General features: G+C 38.4%; 1 protein-coding gene and 1 pseudogene across 1 annotated transcript in view; both read left to right on the top strand.

The window, feature by feature from the left end:
- Window positions 1-27,875, top strand: part of DNAH7 (dynein axonemal heavy chain 7) — a 336,155-nt gene that overhangs the window by 71,541 nt on the left and 236,739 nt on the right. Inside the window, exons 13-16 of the mRNA XM_008950635.4 lie at window positions 11,446-11,718; window positions 12,486-12,613; window positions 14,979-15,057; window positions 27,158-27,382. Of these exons, the coding sequence (XP_008948883.3) occupies window positions 11,446-11,718; window positions 12,486-12,613; window positions 14,979-15,057; window positions 27,158-27,382 (705 nt within the window). The remainder of the gene's footprint in view (window positions 1-11,445; window positions 11,719-12,485; window positions 12,614-14,978; window positions 15,058-27,157; window positions 27,383-27,875) is intronic.
- Window positions 621-8,566, top strand: LOC103782758 (transcription factor E2F3-like; annotated as a pseudogene).

Genomic DNA, 27,875 nt, shown 5'->3' with positions numbered 1-27,875 from the left:
AATAGGCCTAGTCGTTTTTGATAGTCTTTTATACTTGGTCATGTTTTCATTAAGCTTTTACTTCTCTTTACACAGATTAAATATTTTTAATACTCTGTATGTGATATTACCAATATCCACAGTTTTTGCTGATCTGATTCTGCTGCTTGCTGACTCCTGCTCCTGGTGGTATATTTCTCTGGGTATTTTTCCTTTATTATTATACTTAGGCTTGTAAGAAGTTTATGAAAAAAGTCTTTGAGGACTTGGTTTAAGTTGATTCCTTTGGAGTTTCCATATTCTTGTGACAGGTGCTCCCCAGACCCTTGCAGACCAAGGACCATTTTTAGCTGAATTCTTGCTTAATGATTTCAAGGACAATACTGGTTGTGCGAATATTCACTGAAATCTGTGTGAAAATAGACTTGTGGTTACAAATTCTTAAGGCAACCATCTTTTGTTTTTTTCCTCTACAGAGAAACAAAGCAAAACCAGGACATTTTTACTTTTCTCATATTCAAAGGTCTGTCACCTTTCAGCATTCTGAAGTTTCGTCTCCTCAGAACTCTCATTTTAAGATTGTGTCACCCTTCAGTGTTCTTGGCTTTACATGGAGATGCCAATTATGACTTCCAACTTTGCTCAACCTTGAGGCTTTGTTTCCTGGCAGCCCCTCCCATGCATCCACCTTGCCGGAAACTCATTAAAGCAAAGCTTAGAACACCAAGGATCAGTAGGGTCCCCAGGGCAGCTGCTCACTTCTGCACATAATGACCTTTCAACTCATGCTTTCTCTCATTTTGGTCCCTTAGACTTTTTTGTTGTTGTTATTTCCTTAGCTATACGTTATAAAAGATAAAGTCAGCTTTATTCTCCTGGCATATTTATGTGTTTTGAATTGAGTAGTTGTTTTCTGGATATCTATTCCTCATACTACCATGAATAGAAGTCTCTCAAGAAACATACTGCTTACTTTGTCTTTTGTGTAATTCTAGTTCATCTATTGCATTCTTTTCTATTCTGTTTGTACCCTGACTTTTTCAAGAATGATTTGAAGTAACTTATGAAACAAGACAAATTTAACAAGTTAGTAAGAAAAGAATTAGTAGACAAAGATCAAGTGAAGAAAACTAACTTTTTTTTTTTTTTTTTTTTTTTTTGAGTTGGAGTCTCGCTCTGTTACCCAGGTTGGAGTGCAGTGGTGCTATCTTGGCTCTGCCTCCTTGGTTCACACCATTCTCCTGCTGCTCAGCCTTCTGAGTTGCTGGGACTACAGGCGCCCGCCACCATGCGTGGCTATTTTTTGTATTTTTAGTAGAAATGGGGTTTCAACATCTTAGCCAAGATGGTCTCGATCTTCCTGACCTCGTGATCCGCCCACCTCTGCCTCCCAAAGTGCTGGGATTATAGGCATGAGCCACCGCACCCAGCCATAACTTTTATAATTATCAAAAGGAATGCAGTTGCTATAGTGTTATAGTTATAAAATATGGCCCCAAGCTTCCTGGTTTCTAAAGGAAAGTATGACAAATTTTAATTATGATTAGAACAGTTAATTGAAACTTCTTAGGAAGAGAGATGTTTTTCATGGTATCAAATTTTGAGAGATAAAGCCTACAGTTGGCATCATTCATGGGTAATGGTTCTGAAACCGTATGGATTATCATCATCTGGTAACACATTTTATTTTTCAACTTTTATTTTAGGTTCAAAGGTACTTGTGTAAGTTTGTTACATGAGTAAATTGCATGTCATTGAGGTTTGGTATACGAACGATCCAAATTCCAGGGATCCCATCACCATTCACCATTGTCCCTTGCCCCAGAGATACAGATTTATAATGATGGAGTCAGTACTCAGAAATCAGTACTGGTAAAATATGCCTAGATGATGCCCTACAAGTGATATGTAGGGTATCATGAATAGGATAATTGAACATGATCTCAGTGATCTTTGACAACAGTTGCAAAAATGGAATTTATATAGCTGTTTCTTAACACAACCTTTGGTAGAAATTGAAAGTCAACTAAAATACACTTTTTTTTTTCATGGAAGGTAAACCTGCAATGGGTTAATGTACCATGAGTCCAAGCATATCACTATCTCCTGATTTAATGTGATATGCTTTAGAACATCTGGAGGTGTCTCATACAAAATATCATTTCTCATAACTGTTAATAGGAGATGATTAAATTCATATCAAAATGAATGACTCCGTCTTGCTCTGTCACCCAGGCTGGAGTGCAGTGATGTGATCTCGGCTCACTGGAAGCTCTGCCTCCTGGGTTCACGCGATTCTCCTGCCTCAGCCTCCCCGCGAGTAGCTGGGACTACAGGCGTGCGCCACCATGCCCAGCTAATTTTTGTATTTTTAGTAGAGATGGGGTTTCACCAGGTTGGCCAGGATGGGTCCGGATCTCTTGACCTCATGATCTGCCTACCTTGGCCTCCCAAAGTGCTGGGATTACAGGCATGAGCCACCATGCATGGCCCCAAAATTATACTTTCTAATATAGTTTTGAAGTCGTAGTATCCGATTCTGCTTAGAAAGGTAAACCTATAGGCTTTACAAATTAGATAGGCTATTAATAAATTTAAGAAACAATCTATAGTGAATATTAGCTTCACATGAGATCAAGTAATTTTACATTGCACACAGTACATCGTATAGATTCCTTTATCTTAAAAATTTCTGTTTTCCAAAAAGATGATACCAAGCATCTAATGAGCCCAGGGGTGAAACAGTGGTGGGATTCACTAATGTTCTCATGAAGTACCTAGTTCTAAGCAAGATGATTTCCTGAAATGCCCACTGGGGGAATAGTAGGCAAATGACCCATGGATAACTGAGAAAATTACCCAGTTGCCTAAGGAATCCTTTGATACTATCAATTTGAATGTTGTAGAATGTCCACTGCAGACATGATTTTGTTTTGTTACAATATAGATAAAATCTGGGCAACAGGTAGAGCATATGTATATTTAAGAGTAAGTTGGGGACGGGCATGGTGGCTCATGCCTGTAATCCCAGCACTTTGGGAGGGCGAGGCGGGTGGATAACCTGAGGTCAGGAGTTTGAGATCAGCCTGGCCAACATGGTGAAACCCTGTCTGTACTAAAACTACAAAAATCAGCCGGGCATGGTGGTGGGCACCTGTAATCCCAGCTACTCAGGAGGCTGAGGCAGGAGAATCACTTGAACCCAGGAGGCAGAGGTTGCAGTGAGCTGAGATCATGCCACTGCACTTCAGCCTGGGCAACAGAATGAGACTCTGTCTCAAAAAAAAAAAAAAAAAAAAAAAAAGATTAAGTTGGTTCAGGTAATAAACCATGTGGGCATATTTACTTGTCCTCTAAAATGGAAAGAAAAGGAGATAAACTGTTAAGATTTGTTTGCTTATTGAAAATTTTTGTCTGGTCCATTCTTGCCTACAATTATTATAATCCTGAGAGCAGAATGCAAATTTTGCAGCTAAGGATTTTAGTCTGCTCTGGTTGCTGTTCACAGAATCAAAGATCAAAGGTCAGTGAATAAGTAGTCTTTCTTTGATCTAGATAGATTTCTCCTCAACGTGAAAAAGTATTGTTTTTAAAGATTATGATGATATGACATTGCACTCTAGTGTATTTTCTGTCAACAGTGAACAATGCAAGCACTGCCTTATAAAGCTAGCATATATGATTGCACAAAGTGTGGATTTTTCTGTGTTCATAAATGGGAAGAATTAACTATGTTAAAATGTCCATACTGCCCAAAGTGATCTCCAGATTTAATGCAATCTCTATCAAAATACCAATGACATTCTTCCCAGAAGCAGAAAAAAGAATCTTAAAATTCACATGAAATCACAAAAGACCCTGAATAGCCAAAGCAATCTTGAGCAAAAAGAACAAAGTTGGAGGCATCACATTACCTTACTTGGAAATAGACTACAAAGACTACAAAGCAGGAGGCAGCAGGGGTTGCTGGAGAGTTAGGGAACCACTTCCTCTTGCACACAGGCTCCCTGGCCTGGGACAGTCCCAGCGCCCTCGCATCTGCCCAGCACCACCACCCTTTATCTTCTCTCCCTACTCCCCCACTGGTGCCCGCCTTCACCCCCACACCACTGGTCTGTTTGGCCCTCCGGGTCCCCTCTCTAGCTGGCCTCCCATCTTCCCCTGCTGAGCCAGGTTGGTTTCGGAAATGCCCTTACAGCAGCAGGCGAAGTGAAGCCTAGAGCTAGGAAAGGCGCGCACAGTACCTCTCAGATGGTTTCAAAACCCCTGAGGGTAAAAGAAGAGCTGCTCTATGAAGTCCAGATAGTCCTAAAACTCCAAAAGTCTCCCTCAGAAAAACGCCACATGATACATCCCTTGGTCTGCTCACCAAGAAGTTCATTCAGCTCCTGAGCCAGTCTCTCCATGGGGTCTTGGATTTGAACAAGGCAGAAAAACTGCTAAAAGTACAAAAGAGAAGGACTTATGATATCACCAACATTCAAAGCATCTCCCTCATTAAGAAGTCTAAAAATAGCCGGGCTTGTTGGCTCATGCCTGTAATCCCAGCACTTTGGGAGGCCGAGGTGGGCAGGTCACGAGGTCAAGAGATCAAGACCATCCTGGTCAACATGGTGAAACCCTGTCTCTACTAAAAATACAAAAATTAGCTGGGCATGGTGGTGTGTGCCTGTAGTCCCAGCTGCTCGGGAGGCTGAGGCAGGAGAATTGCTTGAACCCAGGAGGCAGAGCTTCCAGTGAGCCGAGATTGCACCACTGCACTCCAGCCTGGCAACAGAGCAAGACTCTGTCTAAAGAAAAGGAAGAAGGAAAACATCCAGTGGGCTACAGTCTGTCTGAGGATGAGGACATGCTGGCCCAATGTCAACGCCTGTCAAAAGAAGCAACCGAGCTCAGTCAGGAAGAGAAAAAATTAGATGAACTGATCCAAAGCTATACCCTGGACCTCAAACTATTAACCACAGATTCAGAGAATCAAAGGTTAGCTTATGTTACGTATCAAGATATTTGAAAACTTAGTGGTCTTAAAGACCAAACGGTTATAAGTTGTGAAAGCCCCTCCAGAAACAAGACTTGAAGCACTTTACTCAATAGAGAGCCTACAGATATATTTGGCAAGTACCCAAGGACCAATTGAGGTTTACTCCTGTCCAGAAGAGATGGAAACACACAATCCAGTGAAAACAAACAACCAAGACCACAATGGGAATATCTCTAAACCCAATTCCAAAGACTTGGATTCAACCAACACAGGACATGGCGATTGGTCAATTTCTATGGCAAACCTTTCTCCCTTGGCCTCCCCAGCCAACTTTTTACAGCAGACTGAGGACCAAATTCCTTCTAACCTAGAAGGACCATTTGTGAACTTACTGCCTCTCCTGCTGCAGGAGGACTGTCTCCTGAGCCTTGGGGAGGAGGAAGGCATCAGTGATATCTTTGATGCTGATGATTTGGAAAAGCTTCCACTGGTGGAAGACTTCAAGTATGGTTGATTATGCTTCATGTGCATTCTCCTTACAAATCAATAATTTTTTTTATCATGGGACCAGAACATCTGTCATGCAGTGTGGTCCCTTCCTACTTTCTTCCTCCAAGAAATTATCACGAAGTAAACTACAGACTTCAGAAGAAAGCTGACATTTTAATGAATTTAAAAAAAAAAAAAACTTGTCTAAATGCACAGTTGCAGGCTCCCTTGGGAAAACCCTGCTTTTCTCCAGGCTCCATGATCTCCTGGATAAGTCAGGAATTGAAAAAATATGCAATCAGGTGTTTCTCACTCTAACTTTTTCTTCCTCCGTTCCTTCTTCCCGGATTGGCTCGCTGTGCCTGACAGATGGGCTGTAGAATGGGGTCTGGCCACCTGACCCACTGGTAAACAATGATCTTCCTTAATAGTATTTCAATCTCTGCCTTCTCCACAGAATGTATGCCTTTGGGGTATGCTAATATGGAATGGAACTGCCGCAAATGCAAACTTGAAGTCATGCAAAAGTATGAAATGGACTTCGGTTCTTCTTAGAAATATTTAAATTCAATTTAAGCTCTGGACTCTGTGTCCCAGAAGGAGGGGACACAAAACTTCCTCAAAACCCTTAAAAGCTCCATAGCCTTTAGGATGAAGAACCTGTTTTCAAATATACTTGTTGCAGTTACGGAAGACTAGTAGAGTTCTGCCACTCTAAGCTGTTGTGGATTTTTCTATCTCCATAAACTATGCCCACTCCCCTATCCCCCGCATGTTTGTGACTTTCCAGTTGATTTGTAGCAAATGCCTACTTAGTTCTTTGTGGATTATTTTAGACTTTTTGTACTTTTTTTTTAGCTGCCATTTATGTATTCCTGTGACATTCATCACCATTTCAATTTAATTGCTTACTTTGAAGGAAATTTTACAAATTCACATTACATAAGCAGAGGGACAGAACCTCTCCTGATTAGAACATCTAAACCTGTGTGATCTGAGGTTTATCAGGCTCTCCAAGAAGCATTGTCCCATCTTGCTTCCACTCCCAGCTTGGAGCAAGTTAGTCCTGGGGCTTGCTGACAGGAGTGACCCATTGGAAAGGAGAACCAGGTCAAATGATGTAACAGTCCCAAGGAGCAGCAGGCATGGATCCCTTAATCCTTGTGCTTCCCACGCCCCTGTTACTGGGAAAGGACTGTTAACGCTGCACTCGGAGACCTCTTCTCAGGATGGGGTCAGGTGGAGAGGCCTCTAGGGAGAAAGACATTCCCATTGTGTGAGTGGCATTTTCTTAAGCTGGCAGGAACAGGGGGCGCCCACTGTGTCAGGGGCTGGAATCATTCTGGCTAGACCCTGTTCCCCTTCCTCTATGAAGGAATGAGATGGACCAAGGAAAGCCAGGATGTAGAACATGGAGCAGAAGAATGCCAGGGCATTTCCCGCTTTACTCTTCAGGAATGATGTCCCAAGTTGGAGGGTTTGTGTCAGCTGCAAATCCTACCAGTTACATTGAAGAATAGCTTTCCCATTGGCAGGAGGCAATGGCCATCTCCCACTGGGAATATGGCATAGTACCTTCAATCCATTTTTTGGATACTAAGGACTGTGGGAATGAGGGAGTCAGATAAAGAACAAACCTCAAAATGAACAGTTAAATTGAAATGCTATGTGCCTGACCCAGTGGCAGGCACACAGTAGGCACTCAACTCATACATGTTTAATTGAATTGAAAATATCCCTTAGGAAATAAAAACAAACAAACAAAAAAAACACAAAAGCCCCAGCCAGTTTACTCCAGGAAGATTTCTACAATATGCAAAGTGGTTGTGGGGTCAAGACAGATGACACTAGTGCTTTAAACTCTTTGTATGGGTGTGCATGGGTGTAAGTTTGGGAAAAAAACAAAGGTGAAGACTATCTGCCTTTTTCTTCTTCAGCTTCCACCTGTGGTCTCCTCCCTTCACACACACTAGACTTAGTACAAAACATCAGTGTGGTCCGAGAGGAAGCATTGGGGTGGAGGAGGGAGAGGGAGCTTTGTGTTGTCTACTAGAAATGCACTGAGGTTTTTTTTCCTGTATGGGAAACCATTTATGCCAAGCTTTTCCCCATTTCCCATATCTATGTCATCTGGTTAGCTGCCTCTACTTTCAGCTTTGTGTAATTATCTTTGCCAGCTGCACAAAGCTGATTTTTTGCAACATCTAAAGACAACTCACCTGGCTAGGTTGTTGTGTGTTTTGTTGAAACTTTTTGTAAGGTAATGCTGTATTTATTGTTTTAAAAACTAAAGGAATCCTAGTAAATCTTAAAAGTTTCTTCATGCGTAAGATTTTTCCAGTTGCTGGGCTTAACTGGTGTACATTAATTAGATGTCCATACTGTATTCTTGCATAGTCATTTTTTTTGACTTAGTATCTGAGCCCACAAAGTGAGTTAGTAAGTACCACAGTTTTTGCATTACTTTAAGTTCTAAGTATGCAGGTTTCCTGGTACCATTGGTAGCTGCTATTAAAGCTCACATATTGTATGGCTGAAAGTTACAAGTGTGCGAATTATGACTGCATGAGCCTTAGAAAATAAAATGAATAAAGGGCAACACATTAGCATGACAGTGTTAGGTGTGTGTTTATATGTACAGGGTTCTGCATAGCAATTGTTTTATTGAAGTTGATATGTAGTTTGCTCACATTTTTATTATTTAGCAATTTTGTACAAAAATAGCAACTAATTTGTAAACACTGCCAGAATATTTTCTAGCTGTTTTGTAATTTTTTTAAAGTGTTATTTTGTTTTGTTTTATTTTTGTTGTGGTTCTTGTTTTCACTTTTGTTTATGTGTAGATCTGTAAATAAAATTGCAGTATTTAAAGCTTAAGCTTTCAGGAAAAAGAAAGTAAGAATTCACTGTGTGCATGACAACTCATCTGTATGAGAAGGAGGGATTTGAAGGAAGATTCCTTGCAGAGAAAGTTGGGTGGCAATTGTCAGCATGTGGGAACTTATTTTCCTACAGGGTACATGATTTGGTAGAAAGGAAATATTTCTCCCAAAATTGGGAGTAGGCAAACTATGAGTCAGTTTAGCTTTGTGTTGTATGCTAGCTTAAAAAAGAAAATATGTAATGTAATGTAAAAAACAGCCAGAAAAAAGCTTTTATGATGAATTTTGTAAATAGATTTGTTACAGGGTGACCTGTTCCCTAGCTGTGATCTAATCACCTCAAATGGGTGTAATTTGAAAAAATGTCGTATGGTAAAGTATCAATAAAATGATTTTAAACACTTAAGCATATATATATGTGTGTATATATATTTAAGTATATATATGTATATATATTTAAGTATATATATATTTAAGTATATATGTATATATATTTAGGTATATATATGTATATATATATTTAAGTATATATATACACACACACACACACACACACACACACACACTACAAAGCTATAGTAACCTAAACATCATGGTACTGGCATAAAAACAAACACATAGACCAATGGAATGGCATAGATAACCTAGAAATGAATCCACACTTCTACAATAACTTTTTTTTTCGAGACAGGGTCTTATTCTGTCGCCTAGGTTGGAGTGCAGTGGCATGATCATGGCTCGCTGCAGCCTTGACCTCCTGGGCTCAGGTAATTCTCTCACCTCAGTGCCCTTGGAGTAGCTGGGACTACAGATGTACACTATCACTAATTTTTTGTGTTTTTTGTAGAGACGAGGTTTTGCTATGTTGCTCAGGCTGGTCTTGAGCTCCTGGGCTCAAGTGATCTGCCTGCCTTGGCCTCCCAAAGTGCTGGGATTACAGGTGTGAGCCACCATGTCCAGCCAGTAACTAATTTTTGACAAAGGCACCAAGAGCATACATTGGGAAAGGGATAGTCTCTTTAATAAATGGTGCCAGAAAAATTGGATATCCACATACAGAAAAATCAAACTAGACCCCTGTCTCTCACCATATATAAAAATCACCTCCAAGTGGATTAAAGATTTAAATGTAACACCCAAAACTGTGAAACTGCTAGAAGAAAATATAGGGCAAATGCTTTATAACATTGATCTGGACAAGGATTTTTTGGATAAGACCTCAAAAACACAGGCAACAAAAATAAAAATTGACAAATGGGATTACATCAAACTAAAAAGCTTCTGCACAAAGGAGGCAGTGAATAAAGAGCCCACATAATGGGATAAAAAATTTGCAAACTGTACATCTGTGACAGGTCATTCTTGCATCGCTATAAAGAGATACCTGAGTGGATAATTTATTTAAAAAAGAGGTTTAATTGGCTTATGATGCTGCAAGCTGTACAGTAAGCATAATGCTTGCATCTGCTTCTGGGGAGGCCTCAGGAAGCTTACAGACATGATGGAAAGTGAAGAGGGAACAGGTGTCTCACATGGCAGGAGCAGGAGCAGGAGAGACTGGAGTGGGGAGTTACCACACACTTTTAAATGACCAGATCTCATGAGAACTTGTTTGCTATGGCAAGGGCAGAAGCAAACCATGAGGAATCCACCCCCATGACCCAGACACCTCCCACCAGGCCCTACCTGCAACACTGGGGATTACAATTCAACATGAGATTTGGCAGGGACATATATTCAAACTATATCAATGTCTGACAAGAGGTTAATATTCAGAATATAAAAGGAACTCAATAGCAAAACCACAAATAATCCTACTATTGATGGAAAACCTGACAAGACATTTATCACAAGAAGATATACAAATAGATGGCCAACAGGTATACTAAAAAATGTTCTACATCTCTAATTATCAGAGAAATACAAATAGAAACCACAATGAGATGTCACCTCACTCTAGTTAGAATAGCTATTCTTGAAAAGACAAAGGATGATGTGTTGACAAGGATGTAGAGAAAAGGGAACCCCTACACACTGTTGGTGGGAATGTAAATGAGTGCAGCCAATATAGAAAACAGTAAGGAGGTTCCTCAAAAAATTGCAGGTAGTACAGCCATATGATACAGCAATCCCACTATTGGGTATATATGCTAAAGGAAAGGAAATCAGTATGTTGAAGAGCTATTTGCACTCCCATGTTTATTACAGCACTATTCATAATAACCAAGATATGGAATTGACTTAAGTGTCCATCAGTGGTTGAATGGATAAAGAAAACATGATATATATATACACAGTGGAATACAATTCAGCTATAGAAAGAAGGAAGTCCTGTCATTTGCAATTATATGGATAACCCTGGAGCGCATTATGTTAAGTGAAATAAGCCACACAGAAAGACAAATGCTGAATGATCTCACTTATATGTTGAATCTGAAAAAGTTGATCTCATAGAAATAAAGAGTAGAATAGTGGTTACCAGAGGCTAGGAAGGGTAGCAAGGAATGGGGGAGATGGGGACAGGTTGGTAATTGAGTACAAAGTTACAGTTAGATGGGAGGAGTAAGTTCTGGTGTTCTATTGCACATTAGGGTGACTATAGTTAACAATAATGCATTATATATCTCAAAATAGCTAGAAGGGAGGATTTTGAGTGTTTTTACTACAAAGAAATGAGAAATGTTTGAGGTGATGGATTTACTAATTATGTTGATTTGATCAATACACAATGTATACGTGTCAAAGCATCACATTGTATTCCATAAATATGTATAATTATGTCAATTAAAAATAAAACTTAAAAATGTATATTTTGCTGTTTTTTGTTCTAAATATTATTTTGTATATATTTTCAATTGACTGTTCTTTCATCCATACAGAAAAACGAAACACAACTAGGTAGCCTTAAAGAAAACAAAAAATTATATGAACCCTAAATTTTAAAACACTGCTGCAATTAGTCTAATATCTTTCTATAGATTAGAGGTTAAACAGTTAAAACAACCTTGTGAATAAAAAGACAAGAAACATTGTAAGATTGGCGTTTGTACAAAGATAAATGATATAGTTACTTTAAGATATTTTAAATACTATTATTTTTACCCCCTTGTTTAGGAAAGTAAGTCTAAACCAACAACCTTGAAGCCCATAATTCTGAATGAAATTGTAGATGCTCACAAAGAAAAGATCAAGGAAGTTATTATGAAAGAGAGTGTGGCACCTACTGAGCACCTCAGACTCTATGACAAGTATGACTTTTTAATTACCAGAAAAGCTGAGCGAGATGTTGATAACTTCCTCGCAGAAAATCATAGTTATGAAAAAATAATAGATGAAATTTGCAAATACCAGAAACTAATAGAGGAAATACAGTACACATCCATAAAGGTAAATGACTCCAGTTTTGTACAACTGTTATCTCTATCTGGTATCTTTTCCCCAGTTTTATTAGGATGTATTTTTAGAACACAGTGAAATAATTAGAACATTATCATCAACAGGAAAAATATTTATTGAGCTTCTGATGTGTCCCTAGCATTGTGGTAAGCCCTGAGTATAAGATTCTAGGCAAAACACAGTTCTTGTGCTCATGTAGCTGAGACTCTACTACCACAACTCTGACACGTATTTTATATAATTTGCTCTGTCCCTATAATTCCAAGAACCTATTTGATTTTTGCCTTAGTGTTTATAAATCCTGTGGATTTATATGGAAAATATGGTAATTACACCAAAATATGGTTCTGTTTAGTAGAATACTAGTAACTTAAAATTTTCTTTTTTGTCCCCCTTTACATTTTCTAAATTTTCTACCATGAGCATGTATTTTTTTTGTACAGAGCAACTATAACGTTTGAAACCTACATTATTTATTTAGCAATACAGTAATTCAATTCACCAAAATTGTTATTGCTAATATTGTCCTGAGATTGAATTGGCTTCCAAGATAATAAACTTTTCAAGGATATTTACCCAGAAGATAGTTGTATAATACAAATGATTATTTGGAAAACCCTCCCTGAATTATATATATTTTTAAAAATCTCAATCTTGTTACATCACACACAAAAATAAAAATTAAGAGAATGGCAAAATTGTGAAAATTTATTTGTTTTATTTCTTCTTATGTTGATTAAACTTTTAATCTTTTGCAGACTATTCGTTTAGGAATGTTTGAAATGCACTGTGAGGAATTAATCAGAGCTTTGGTGAAGCGAGCAGATATTATTTGTGGGAAACTTCTAGCTAAAATGTTCAGAGATCATCAGGAAGTAAATACAAGGTATTTATGTGATACTGATTTTTTTTATTTTTTGGGAGGGGATGTTTAATAGAATCAGCTGTCACTCAACTAGAGTAATTGATTAAAGCAATGCCATAAATGATTCCCAAGAAATGATTATGCTAAACTTATTTCTACTTGGCTTTAAGTGTCACTTTGTGATGTGATTATTAGTATTTATTATTTTTTTCACCACAAATGTGCCTCCCCAATTGTCTGAGTTAAGGTGCTATTAAAATGTGTATTTTTTTACACAAGTCAAGTGCACATTATCTAAATTCAGATTTTTATATTTGTGTAATCAATATGCAAAGTGGGTTTCAAAGTGGATTTACATAGTAGTTATTATGGGTCCTAAGGGACCATCACATTTGAAACTTCATCTTCCTAAAATTACTCTTGAGGGCCATGGTAACTTTTTCTTTTATCTGGAAATTCATTTGTGACTAACCTAGGGATTTTCGGGAAAACTGACCCATGTTAAGTAAACTCACAGAATACTAGTGTATAAAGCAGAATACCTGTTTCTTTAAGACAAGAAGTAGAAAAGTGTAACTAGTCTTCCAACAACTGGTGGTAATGTTGCTCTGGGAATCTCTCGACTAGCATCAGTTACATGGGTGAAAAACTCTAAATAATCAGGATATATTTTATGATTATGGTATCAGAGAAAAAACAGATCATTAAAAATATTTCTTTCAAGCTGTATAGAAGCCTGAAGGAAGTTTTATTTACCTACTATGTGTTAGGCACTAGACTAGCCACTTCGGCTCTAAGGCTCTAAACATGAATAAAACTGCTGAAGGAAGTTACAATGTAGATGGAGAAATAGACACACAAACCAGTAAATTACAATACCATGCAATAAGTACTGTAATGAGCCACAAGGTAGAACAGAGAGGACAGAATTAATTTCCTCCCAAGATGGAGTTTGGGGGAGAGGGGAGAATTAGGGAAGGCTGCAAAGAGGAACTGATGAGTGAATTTTATTTTGAAGGAAGAGTGGGAGTCCGTCAGGTGTACAGTGTGGGTAAAAGAATTCCAGGAAGAGAAGATAATATGTAGAGGGCAGTGAGGTGTGAAAATGGCAGGGTGTATTCCAAGAACTAGGAGTGTTTTGCATTGCTTTCACAGACAGCGTGAGGGAAGAGAAGTGAAAGGAAAGGCTGGGGATGAAGGTACTGTGTGAAAGAGGACTAGGACTTGAGTACCTTATCTAGGAACCAGATCATATTTTCAACTTAAAGCACCTTTTCCTGTAAAAGAACTAGAAGAATAGTGAAAGTGTCTTCTTATTGCTGTTCATGCTGGGTGAAATACTTATTTTAATTTCATAGCTACTTCCCCTGCCTCTTAATGTTCTCTGAGCTTGTGCCAGTTCTACTTTTTCCCATTTTCTCCTAATTATGCCTCTTGCCTCTCACCAGACTCCCTAGGATGGACAGAGGACATATCAGGACTATTAAAAGAGTCATTAGATATGAATGCCTTCCACTTCTTGCCCCTGCATGGTTTGACTCACCTCTCCAGAAAGCCTGTCTCCCACATACTCAGAGGGCAGAAGTCTGTCACACCATTCAGTTTTTCTCTCTGCCTAGGAGCTCAGCCCCATTGCTTTCAATGCCTCTGAACCTGGCTCCTTCAGTTATCCCTTCTATATTCCTTATTTTGAACCTCTCCTTCCCGGCTGATTTTCCCTCTGAAGGTTACAAACATGTTGGAGGCCCTCTTTCATCTCCCAGCCCCAGACTTTAACCCATTATCCCCATGCTGTTCCACTCTCCTTCACCTTTCAGCCAATCTTACTGAAGAATTGTTCTATTCGTTTCATTTGAACTCCCTTAGCTCTTGCTACTTTTTTTTTCTGTATGCCAAAATAAGTTCATGATTTGTATTGGCAGCAACCCAAATCAGTAGGAAATATTTGCATATTACTGGAAGTTTCTGAGCACACAGGCCTATTTTAAACAATCCCTCCAAGTATAGTTAATCATTCCTTTCCTTTGTACTACTTTCTTTGTGCCATCTCAACTAAATCTCTCTTAGAGCCCTTAAAGCTCAGATTGGAAATGATTGTTCACAGTCCTATCTCCCTTACTGTATTGTGAGTTGCTTGAGGGCCATTATGCTATCTGATTCATTTATGTGTCACTGTCACAATATTATAGTTGAAAATGTAATAGATCATCAAATGTGCACTGAATAAGTAAATGTATGCAAATTTGCTTTTAATTATTAGATGTCATATAGCTAAGTTATAGTTTTTATTTTTCATGCAATGGAATATTTAAACAGTATACAGGAATATATTTTGGAATTAAATTTAACTGTAAATATGTAAGATTGGTTTTACTTGGTGTTTCAGATTATGCGATGAATTTGAGAGGATAGCTGAAAAAGCTCTTAGCACTCCTCCAAATACAGCAGAACTAATGGAAATGAAGGTATTGTTTATAGCTTCTCCATAATTGTGTGTGTATCAATTAATTATTGACACAATAATGCAGAGTAACAAATCACTCCAAAAGTTAAGACAGATTAAAAATAATAATGACTTTCCATTAGCTGGGTGTGGTGGCGTGCGCCTGTAGTCCCAGCTACTCAGGAGGCTGAGGCAGGAGAATCGGTTGAACCTGGGAGGCAGAGGTTGCAGTGAGTCGAGATTGCGCCACTGCACTCCAGCCTGGCAACACAGCAATACTCTGTCTCAAAAAAAAAATAAATAAATAAAATAAATAAAAAATAATAATGACTTTCAAAATACATAGCTCATGAGTTTGCAGTTTGGTAATTTAGACTAGATGCTCCTGGTTGGTTCTTCTGGTCTCCATGGGGTCACCCTGTTGGGTCACTCACTTAGTTGGGTTGACTAGTCTAACTAACCTTCAGCAGGTTGACTTGGCTCCACTTGTCCCTCAAGCCCCAGCAGGCTCATCTGGGTGTGTTCTCATGTCATGGTACAGACATACAAGCAAATTCAATTGTACAAGTGCTTTTCAAGACTCTGCTTGTGTCACATTAGCTAACATCTCATTGACCAAAACAAGTCTGATTGAGAGGACCCTACAGGGCATGGATACTGGAGAGGTGAAGTATTGGAACAATTAATGCAGTTATCTATCAGGTTATTTTTGAGAACACGCAACAATTATTGCCATGCTAACAGGAACAAACCAGGACTGTCCCGGGAAGCCTGAGCTGTGTAATCACTCTTCATTTGTTTTATCAACAAATATTTAAGCCTTAAGTGACATTTTATTTTTTATAAAAGCTGTATTTTGTTTATATTAAGCTTTTCTGTGATAGTTTGTTGAGGTATATTTTGGGCATAGAATTTATGACACTGAAAATATTAGGTAAGTCTCACTTTCATTATTTCTCATGTTACTTCTATGTTTGAAGTTGATATAGTTTGAATGCTTGTCCCCTCCAAATCTTATGTTGAAACATGATCCCCAGTGTTGGAGGTGGGGCCTAGTAGGAGGTTTTTGGTGGATCCCTCATGAATGGCTTGGTGCCTTCCTGATGGTAATGAGTGACTTCTTGCTAGTTTAGTTTTCTTGAGATCTGATTATTAAAAAGAGCCTGGCACCCCCTCCTTTCTCTTCTGCTCCCCCTCTTGCCATGTGTCACATTACCCTTTGCCTTCTGCCATGAGTAAAAGTTTCCTGAGGCCCTGACCAGAAGCAGATGCTGGCACCATGCTTCTTGTACAGCTAGCAGAACTGTCAGCCAAAAAACCTATTTTCTTTACAAATTTACCCAGCCTCAGGTACTCCTTCATAGCAACACAAAATGGATTAATACAGAAGTCTACCTAATGGCAAATAAAATAATGTTAAACAACTAGCTAATTGCCATTTCATTTTGTTTACTTTTCATTCTTATAACATTAAGTTTTTGTGGTATTTTTCCATTATTATTCAAAAAATCCTTTTAAATTTTGTTTTATTTTTAATTTTCATGGGTACATAGCAGGTGCATGTATTTATGGGGAATATGAGATATTTTGATGTAGGCTTACAATGTGTAATAATCACATCAGGGTAAATGGGGTATCCGGCACCTCAAGCATTTATCCTTTGTGTTTCAGACAATCCAATTACATACTGTTAGCTATTTCAAAATGTACAATTAAATTATTGACTATAGTCATCTTGTTATGCTATCAAATACTAGATCTTTTTCATTCTTTCAAAATATTAATATATTTTTGCACCCACTAACCATCACCACATCCCCCACATCCACTCACTACCCTTACAGCCTCTGGTAACCATCCTTCTATTCTCCACTTCCATGAGTTCAATTGTTCTAATTTTTAGCTATCACAAATAAGTGTGAACATGCAAAGTTTGTCTTTCTGTGCCTGGCTGATTTCACATAATGACCTTCAGTTCCATCCATGTTATTGCTAATGACAGAATCTCATTCTTTTTTATAACTGAGTAGTACTGCATTGTGTACCACATTTTCTATTCATCTGTTGATGGACACTTACGTTGCTTCCCAATCTTGGGTATTGTGAATAGTGCTGCAACAAACATAGGAGTGCAGATATCTCTTCAATATACTGATTTCCCTTCATTGGGGTATATACCAGCAGTGGGATTGCTGGATCATATGGTAGCTTTAGTTTTAAGTTTTTCAAGAAACCTCCAAACTGTTCTCTATAGTGGTTGTACTAATTTACATTCCCACCACCAGTGTAAGAGGGTTCCCTTTTCTCCGCATTCTCAGCAGCCTTTGTTATTGCCTGTCTTTTGGATAAAAGCCATTTTAACTGGAGTGAAATGATATGTCATTGTAGTTTTGATTTGCATTTCTCTGATGATTGGTGATGTTGAGCACCTTTCCATATGCCTGTTTGCCATTTGTATGTCTTTTGAAAAATATCTATTCAGATAATTTGCCCACTTTTTCATCAGATTATTAGAGATTTTTCTATAGAGTTGTTTGAGCTCCTTGTATAGTGCTGCAATAGTATAGTTCTGGTTATTAATCCTTCGTCAGATGAGTAGTTTGCAAATATTTTCTCCCATGCTCTGGGTTGTCTCTTCATGTTGTTGATCGTTTCCTTTGCCATGTAGCAGCTTTTTAACTGGATGTGATCCCATTTGTCCAATTTTGCTTTGTTTGCCTGTACTCGTGGTGTGTTACTCCAGAAATATTTGACCAGTCCAAGTTCCTGGAAAGTTTCTCCAATGTTTCCTTGTGGCAGTTTCATAGTTTGAGGTCTTAGATTTAAGTCTTTAATCCATTTTGATTTGATTTTTGTATATGTTGAGAGACAGAGGTCTAGTATCATTCTTCTGCATATGAATATCCAGTTTGCCCAGTACCATTTATTGCAGAGACTGTCCTTATCCCAAGGTATGTTCTTGGCATTTTTCTCGAAAATGAGTTCACTGTAGATTTATGAATTGGTTTCTGTGTTCTCCATTCTGTTCCAATAGTCTGTGTGTCAGTTTTTCTGCAAGCACCATGCTATTTTGGTTACTATAGCTTTATAGTATAATTTTAATCAGGTAATGTGATTCCTCCAGTTTTGTTCTTTTTGCTCCGGATAGCTTTGGCTATTCTGGGGTTTTTGTGGTTTTGTATAAATTTTAAGTTTTTTTTTCTATTTCTGAGGAATGTCACTGACATTGACATTGCTTTTGGGGGTAGTATGGACATTTTAACAATATTGGATTCTTCTAATTTATGAACATGGAATATCTTTCCTTTTTTTGGTGTCTTCAATTTCTTTCATCATTGTGTTATAATTTTCACTATAGAGATCTTTCACTTCTTTAGTTAATCCTAGGTATTTAATTTTATTTATGGCTATTGTAAATGAGATTACTTTCTTGATTTCTTTTTCAGATTGTCCCACCTTTGGCATACGTAAATGTAAATGCTACTGGTTTCTGTATGTAACTTTGTATCCTGCAACTTTACCGAATTTATCAGTTCTAATAGTTTTTTGGTGGAGTCTCTAGGATTTTTCAAATATAATATATTATCTGCAAATGAGGATAATTTGACTTCTTTCTTTCTAATTTGGATGACTTTTATTTCTTTGTCTTATCTGATTGCTCTAGCTAGGACTTCTAGTACTATGTTGAATCACAGTGGTGAAAATTGGCATCCTTGTTGTGTTCCAGATTTTAGAGGAAAGGCTTTCAGTTTTTCCCCATTCAGTATGATACTAGCTGTGAGTCTGTCCTGTGGTTTTTATTGTGTCCTCCTGTGCACAATTTTTGAGGGTTTTTTTTTTATCATGAAGCAATGTTGAATTTTATGCTTTTTTAGCATCAATCAAAATGGTCATATGAATTTTGTCCTTCATTCTGTTGATACAGTGTATCACATTAATTTGCATATGTTGGATCATCCTTGCATCCCTGGGATAAATCCCACCTAGTCATGGTGAATGACCTTTTTAATGTGTGGTTGAATTCAGTTTGCTAGTATTTTATTGAGGACTTTTGCATCAATATTCATCAGAGATATTATCTTAAAGTTTTCTATTTTTTCATGCATCTTTGTCTAGTTTTGGTGTCAGAGTAATACTGGCCTCATAGAATGAGCTTGATGAAAGTATTTCCTCCTTGCATTAGTTTGTTCTCATGCTGATATGAAGAAATACCTGAGACTGGATGATTTATAAAGGAAAGAGGTTTAATTGACTCACAGTTCTGCAAGGCTGGGGAGGCCTCAGAAAACTTACAATCATGGCAGAAGGGAAAGCAAACATGTCCTTCTTCACATGGCAGCAGGAAGGCAAAGAATGAATGAAGCACGGTGGAAAAGCCACTTATAAAACCATCAGATCTCCTGAGAACTGACTCAGTATCACCAGAACAGCCTGAGGATAACTGCCACTGTAATTCAATTACCTCCCACTGGGTCCCTCCCATGACACATGGCGATTATGGGAGCTACAATTCAAGATGAGATTTGGGTGGGGACACAGCCAAACCATATCGCCCCTCCTCTAGTTTTTTTTTTTTTTGTATTAGTTTGAGTAGGAAGTTTTGGTAGAATTCAGCAGTGAAGCCATCAGGTCGTGGGCTTTTCCTTGTTGGGACACTTTTTATTATGGATTTGATCTTGTTACTTGATCTTGTTACCTGTTGGTCTGTTAAGGTTTTGTATTTCTTTGTGGTTCAGTCTTGATAGTTTGTATGTGTCTAGGAATTTGTCCATTTCTTCTAGGTTTTCCAATTTATTGAGATATAGTTGTCTTTAGTAGCCTCTAATGATCCTCTGAATTTCTGTGGTTTTGATTGTCATGTCTTCTTTTTCATCTCTGATTTTATTTATTTGAGTCTTCTCTCTTTTCTTCTTAGTCTGGATAAAGGTATGTCAATGTTGTTTAGCTTTTCATAAAACCAACTTTTCAGTTCATCTTTTGGTATTCTTTCCTTTATTTCAGTTTCATTTATTTCTGCTCTGTTGTTTATTATTTATTTTCTTAGACTAATTTTGGGTTTGATTTGCACTTGCTTTTAGAATTATTTAAATCAGAGCATTGTTTATTTGAAGTTTTTCTACTTTTTAATTTAGCCACTTGTAGCTATAAAATTCCCTCTTTGTGCTGCTTTTGCTGCGTCCCATAGGTTTTGGTATGTTATGTTTCCATTATCACTTCCTCCAAGAAATTTTTTCAATTTCCTTCTTAATTTCTTCATTGACTCACTGATCATTCAGGAGCATATTGTTTAATTTCCATGTGTTTGTGTAGTTTCCAAAATTCCTCTTGTTACTGATTTCTTGTTTTATTCCATTGTGGTCAGAGACTATACTTGATATTATTTCAATTTTTTGAAAGTTTTAAGATTTGTTTTAGCATCTAATATATGGTCTATTCTTGAGAATGATCCATGTGCTGCAGAGAAGGATGTGTATTTTGCAGCCATTGGATGAAATGTTCTGTAAATATCTATTAGGTCTATTTGGTCTATAGTGCAGATTAAATCTGATGATTCTTTGTTTATTTTTTTGTATGAATGATCTTTTTTTGTATAACATATGACATACAATCTTTTTTTGTATGACATGTTTTGTATGAATGTTGAAATGGGGTATTTAAGTCTCCAGTTATTATTGTATTGAGGTCTATCTCTCCCTTTAGCTCTAATAATATTTGCTTAATATACCTGGTACTCCAGTGTTGGGTGCCTATATATCTTCAATTTTTATATCCTCTGGCTGTATCGGCCCCTATATCATTACACAATGACCTTCTTTGTCTCTTAATAGCTTTTATCTTGAAATCTACTTTTTCTGATATACGTGTAGCTACTCCGGGTCTCTTTTGGTTTTCATTGGCATGGAATATCTTTTTCCATCTCTTTATTGTCAGGCTATGTGTGTCTTTGTAGGTGAAGTGTGTTTCTTGTAGGTGAAAGATCACTGGGTCTTGTTTTGTTATCCATTCAGCAAGGCTATGTTTTTTGATTGGAGAGTTTAGTCCATTTACATTTGATGTTATTGTTGTTATTGATAATTTTTTGATTGATAAGTAAGGATATACTCCTGCCATTTTGTCATTTGTTTTCTGGTTGTTTTGCAGTCTTCTCTTCCTTCTTTTTCTCCTTTCTGTCTTCCTTTTAGTGAAGGTGATTTTCTCTGGTGGTATGTTTTAGCTTCCTGCTTTTCATTTTCTGTATGTCTGTTGTATGTTTTTTGATCTGAGGTTACCATAAATTTTGCAAATAATATTTTATAATTTATTATTTTACATTGTTGACAACACTGATTGCATAAACAAATAAGCAAGCAAAAAGAAAATTAATTTAAAAATCTATGTTTTGACTGTATCCCCCTGCTTTTTAACATTTTGTTGTTTCTGCTTATATCTTACTGTACTATATGTCTGGAAAAGTTGTAGTTATTTTTTACCGGTTCATCTTTCTGTCTTTCTACTTAACATATATATATAGTTTACACACCACAATTACAATGTTATCATAGTCTGTGTTTTTCTGTTTATTTACCATAATTGATGAGTTTTGTACCTTCAGATTATTTATTGTTGTTCATTATTGTCCTTTGCTTTCAGATTGAAGAACTCCCTTTAATATTCCCTGTAGGACAGGTCTGGTGTTGATGAAATCCCTCAGCTTTTGTTTGTCTGGGAAAGTTCTTCTTTCCCCTTCATGTTTGAAGGATATTTTCACCAGATTTACTATTCTAGGATACAAGTTCTTTTTCCTTCAGCACTTTAAATATGTCATGCCACTCTTTGCTGGGTGGTAAGGTTCTCACTGAAAAGTCTGCAGTCAGACGTGTTGGAGCTCCATTGGGGGTTGTTTATTTTCTCTTGCTGTTTTTAGGATCCTTTCTTTATTTTTGACCTTTGGGAGTTTGATTATTAAATATGTTGAGGTAGTCTTTGTTGGGTTAAATCTGCTTGGTGTTCTGTACCTTCTTGTACCGAAATATTGATATTTTTCTCTAGGTTTGGAAAATTTTCTGTTATTATCCTTTTGAATAAGGTTCTACCTATCTCTCTCTACCTCTTCTTTAAGGCCAATAACTCTTAGATTTGCCCTTTTGAGGCTATTTTCCAGATCCTATAGGTGTACTTCATTCTTTTTTATCCTTTTTTCTTTTGTCTCCTCTGTGTATTTTTAGATAGCCTATCTTCAAGCTCACTAATTCTTTCTTCTGTTTGATAAACTCTGCTATTAAGAGTCTGATGCATTCTTCAGTATGTCAATTGCATTTTCAACCCCAGAATTTCTTCTTGATTCTTTTTTCATTATTTCAAATTCTTTGTTAAATTTATATGATGAGATTCTGAATTCCTTCATGGTGTTATCTTGAATTTCAAAGAGTTTCCTGAAAACAGCTATTTTGAATTGTCTGTCACATATCTCTATCTCTTTGGGTTTATCTCTTTGGTGCCTTATTTAGGTTGTTTGATGAGGTTATGTTTTCTTGGACAGTCTTGATGCTTGTGGATGTTCATTGGTGTCTGGGCCTTGAAGAGTTAGGTATTATACCTTTAGCATTCTGGGCTTGTTTGTACCCTTCCTTCTTGAGAAGACTTTCCAGGTATTTGAAGGGACTTAAATGTTGTGATCTAAGTTTTTGGTCACTTCTTCTGTGTCTGCATTAAGGGATACCCCAAGCCCAGTAACACTGGATCTCATGGCCTTGTAGAGGTACTGCCTTGGTGGTCTTGGATATAATCTGGAAGACTTGTCTTGATTACCAGGCAGAGACTCTTATTCTCGTCCCTTAATTTCTCCCAAATAATTAGAGAGTCTCTCTCTCTCTCTCTCTCTCTCTCTCTCCCTGTCTCTCTGTCTCTCTCTGTCTGCTAAGCTGCCTGGAACTGGGGGAGGGGTGACACAAACACCCTTGTGACCATCACCACTGGGACTGTGCTTGGTCAGAACTGAAGCCAGCGCAACACTGGTTCTCATTTAAGGCCCATGGTAACCTCTTACTTGCTACTGCCTGTGTTTATTCAAGGCCCTAGGGCTCTACAATTGGCAGATGGTGAAGCCATCCAGGCATGTGTTCCTCCCTTCAGGTCAGTGAGTTCCCCCAGCTCCAAGTGTCCCTGAGATGCTGCCTGGGAGCCAGGGCCTAGAGTAGGAAACCTTAGGAATCTATGTGGTACTCTACTCTATTGCAGCTGAACTGGCATCAGACCACAAGACAAAGTCCTTCCCACTCTTCCCTCCCCTTTTGATAAGCAGAGGAGACTCTTATGTCCACCACCACCACAGGTCCTTGGGGAGTATTGCCAGGCCACAGCCAATGTTCACTTAAGGCCCAAGGGCTCTTCAGTCAGGTTGTGGTGCATGTTGCTAAACCTAGGACCCACTTTCACAAAAGTGGGCTCCCCTCTGGCCCAAGATAGGTCCAGAAATTCCTCCTAACAGCCAAGGCCTGGAATTGGGGACCCCAAGATCCCACTTCATACTCTGCCACACTGTGGCCGAGCTGCAAGGCTGAGGTATCTAAACTGCAAGACAGAGTCCTCTTTACTCTTCCCTCTGCTTTTCTTAAGCAGAAGGAGTCTCTCTTGGTAGCCACTACAGTTGTGAATGTGCCAGATCACACCTGAAGCCAGGACATCTCAGAGTCTCATCCAAGGCCCAGGGTGTTTCCTAACTGGCTACTGCTCCTGATTATTCAGTGCCCAAGGGCTCTTTAGTCAGCAGGTGATGAATTGTGCCAGGACTGCATCCCTCCCTTCAAGCCAGTGGGTTTTCTTCTGGCCCATGTGTGTCTAGAAATGTCTTCCAGGAGCTAGGGCCTGGGATGGGGGCCTCACGACTCTACCCGTTGCCCTATCCTGCTGTGGCTGAGCTGGTATCCAAGTTGCAAAGTCCTCTTTACTCTTTTCTCTTCCTCTCCTCAAGTGGAATGAAGGGGTCTTCTTTGGAGCAGTGAGCTGTGCTGCCTGGGGTTGGGGGAGGGATGGCACAACCACTTCTTTAGCTAGGTATATCACTAGGTCATGTGCTCCTCAAGCCCACTGGCTCTGACCCCACACAGCACTAAAACTTGCCTAGGAGTTGCAGTTCTTGTGGCCTAGACTGCCTTTCAAGTTGTTTAGGGCCTCAGAACACTTTAGCCCATGGTGGCAAGGTTTGCCAAAACTCAGGTTGTAACATCTGGAATGGGTGATTTCCCTCTGGCTAGGGCTGCTCTAAGTGGACCCTCCATGGGCATTTGCTGAGGTCTGCCCATGTTGGCAGCACCGAGTTCCAACACAAAGTCCCACTCTCCCTCCCTGAGAACAGAGATTCTCAGTGCCCAGCAGCTGATGCGGGGGTGCAGGGGAGGGATGGCATCCACAATTCAAGACTATCTTTCCTACCCTCTTCGGTGTCTCTTTCAGTAATATGAAGTTAATACCAGGTACTGTGATCATTCACTTGATGTTTGGTTTTCATGAAGGTGCTTTTGCGTTTAGATGGTTGTTAAAGTTGGTATTTCTATGGGGAGAGTGATCAGTGGAGGCGTCTATTCAGCCATCTTTCTCTGCCTTGATCCTGATTTTAAAATATTTAAGTGCACCCAGCAAATCATAAAAATCATTCAAAACTTTCTATACACAGGAAATTATAAAAAAGAGTTAAAGTGATTACATATGTATTTTTAAAAATTATGCACTTAAATGAAAATTTGTTAAAATCATTAGAACCAATTTTTACGTATCAGTCTTTAAGGAGAGTTCTGTCCTTTTGAAAGTATTTGTACTTGGATTGAGGTCCTTCATATGTGACTGTGTGTGTGTGTGTGTGTGTGTAAAATATACATACATGCCTATATATTTTTTTAGAATATTTTAATATTTTATATTAATTATTGTTGGACATCAAGTGATTCTTTGGTTATGAATGAATATAAATGTAGTTGGAGAGTTAAACTGTAAATTCCTGTTCATTAAAGGAAAATTCCTTTGGAAAAATGAATATTGAATATGGAGAGTATCATCATTTATTTATCCTCCTAGCTATTACTGGAAATATTTAGGAATTTGGGGATTATTTATTGTGAATTTCTACTGTACATAACAACCTTTGACAGAATTAGCAAATAGGATCCATTGCCTGATATTTCAAATATTTCTATATTTTAAAAAAGATTACTACCACAAGGGCAAAACAGTTGATGAATTTATTCAGTATAGAAATCAGTCCTTTATTATCAGTAAGAGGAAATAAAAATCCCAGTCATTTGACTACATAGATAGCTGATTAACTAAATTATCAAAAATATATTTTCAGTTAGACATTTTGTTACTTGTGGAAACCACCATGGTTTGTATCCTGTTGGTTTGGATTTACAACATAAAAACATTTAGTCTAATTAGAATAATATATCAATGAACAATTTCTAAGCAACTTTCTCCTTCAAAAACATTGTTAGGTCTTCATTATTTCCTTCCTTCTCCCTTTCTTTCTTCCCTTCCCCTTCCCCTTCTTTCTTGAAATGGAGTCTCGTTCTGTCACCCAGGCTGGAGTGCAGTGATGTGATCTCAGCTCAGTGCAACCACTGCCTCCTGGGTTCAAGCAATTCGCCTGCCTCAGCCTCCTAAGTAGCTGGATTACTGGCGCCCGCCACCACACCCGTCCAATTATTTCTGTATTTTTAGTAGAGACGGGGTTTCACCATATTTTGAACTCTTGACCTCAGGTGATCCGCCTGCCTAGACCTCACAAAAGCCTAGGGTTACAGGCATGAGCCACCACACCCGGCCGATTTTTAATATTTTCTTAAAAATACAAAGGAAGGGTCAGCCGCGGTGGCTGACGCCTGTAATTCCAACATTTGGGGAGGCTGAGGTGGGCGGATCACCTGAGATTAGAAGTTCGAGATCAGCCTGTCCAACGTGGTGAAACCCCATCTCTACTCAAATTACAAAACAAACAGAAAACAACCTAGCACATGCCTGAATCCCAGCTACTTGGGAGGCTGAGGCAGGAGAATCGCTGGAACATGGGAGGCTGAGGTTGCAGTCAGCCGAGATTGTGCCACTGTACTCCAGTCTGGGTGACAGAGTGAGACTCCATCTCAAAAACAACAACAACAACAAACAAAAAAACTGTATAGGTCCAAACAGTTCAGGGAAAGAGGAAAAAGTGGAGTTTACAGTAAAGTGCATCCATGTTTAGGTTATCACATTCCCACGTGCCCAATACCCACCCATAAAACAAGAATTTCATTCCATGACACAAAGGAGCTCCTATTACCTTGAATGGTAGTCCAGAAGTATTGGTACCAGGGGGACTGGAACTAACGAAGAAATGTTGGTTGTCCTTGAGTATTCAGTACTGGAATAAATGAAACAAAGCCATCTGCTGCCCTACCACTCTGGTCTGCTGCCCTACCACTCTGCTGCAGTGCTGCTGGCCCCTCAGCCCCTTACCCTTGCTCCTTCTTGCCACTGGGCCCATGTTCCCTCCACATGCAGCCCTCTCCACTTGTTTCATTCCCTCGTTTCCTTCTATTTGTGCTTCTCCAAGATATGGGAACTACCCTCCACCTCTCACTACTTCACATCCTTATGATATGCTCTGAGCAGTGTGCCTGTGTAGCAGTTGTCTCTGTTGCAAGCTCGAAGTTTTACATTTGTTCTGGTGGTTATTTGGGTAAAAGAGACTCCCCAACTAGACTGCAAACTCAGGGAGGGCAGAGCCCATGTCTGTCTTTCATCACAGTGTATTGCCAGCACCTGGCACACTGTCAGGCCCATAGCAGGTGCCCATAAAATGTTACTCTGAAAGAGTAAATCTTCACTCAGATAGTATCTGCTTCATATCTATCTTCTGTGAACCCACAGCACTCCTCCCTGGTTTTCCACGTGTTGTTGAGCATTTTCTTTCTTTTTCTTTTTTTGTTGTTGTCATTTTAGTGAGATGTTTGGGAGGGATGAGAAGGAAACTATGCTGTAGTCCCTGATTTTGAACCAAAAGTGTTGACTTCTAATAAGTCTGTGCATAGTTATACAGTGTATTTCCGCAGGCTGTTTCGTGACATGAGCTGTTCGTTAAAATGTCACCTATAATTTTTGTTTTCCCTCAGGCTTACATTCGGAAAGTGGAGGTAACTGATATGACTGAACTAGAACAGAGATTAGTGGATTCCAAAAACTGCCTCGCCTTCCTCATCGACTATGTCAACTTTTCTCCAGCAGACATTAGGCTAAATAATAGTGTTTTCCAGTGGTATGGAAGGATGGGAGAAATTTTTGAAGAACACAGGAAAATCATTAAAGAGAAAATAGAACAATATCAAGAAGGTCTGAAGGTTGGCATCTTAGATATTTTATTTTCATTTTCTGGAAATGTTTTGTTTTTATCTTTTTATGTAGCATTGTCAGTTATTTTATTTGAGTGCATACTTTTTTAGCTTTCTCATACTATAATGCTATAATCTCACTATAAATATTAGTGGGAGACAGTAATATATTGGATCTTTTATAATGCTTATTGGATGATTATGGAGTCAGTAGTATATTGATCAATATGCAGTTACTTCCTGATTTTTCAAGATAATGTGAAAAAAATGGAATATATCGTGCATAGGTGATAGTTAATAAAAATAGTATTTATCTTACCTAATTTATAGTACTATTTTCGGTTTTTAAAACTTGCTTGAATATCAAAGCTCCCTTGATGAAATGTGCTTTCATACCTCATGATTGCTCACTCTCATGAGCATTGTGCCCAGAATCGTCACTCTAACATTCAGTAACTCCAGCTTTTTTCTTGGCGGGGAGGGGGCAGTCTTCCATATAAGA

Source organism: Pan paniscus, chromosome 13 (genome assembly GCF_029289425.2).
Source record: "Pan paniscus chromosome 13, NHGRI_mPanPan1-v2.0_pri, whole genome shotgun sequence".
NCBI lineage: Eukaryota > Metazoa > Chordata > Mammalia > Primates > Hominidae > Pan > Pan paniscus.
This window is presented reverse-complemented; position numbering and strand designations above follow the sequence as displayed.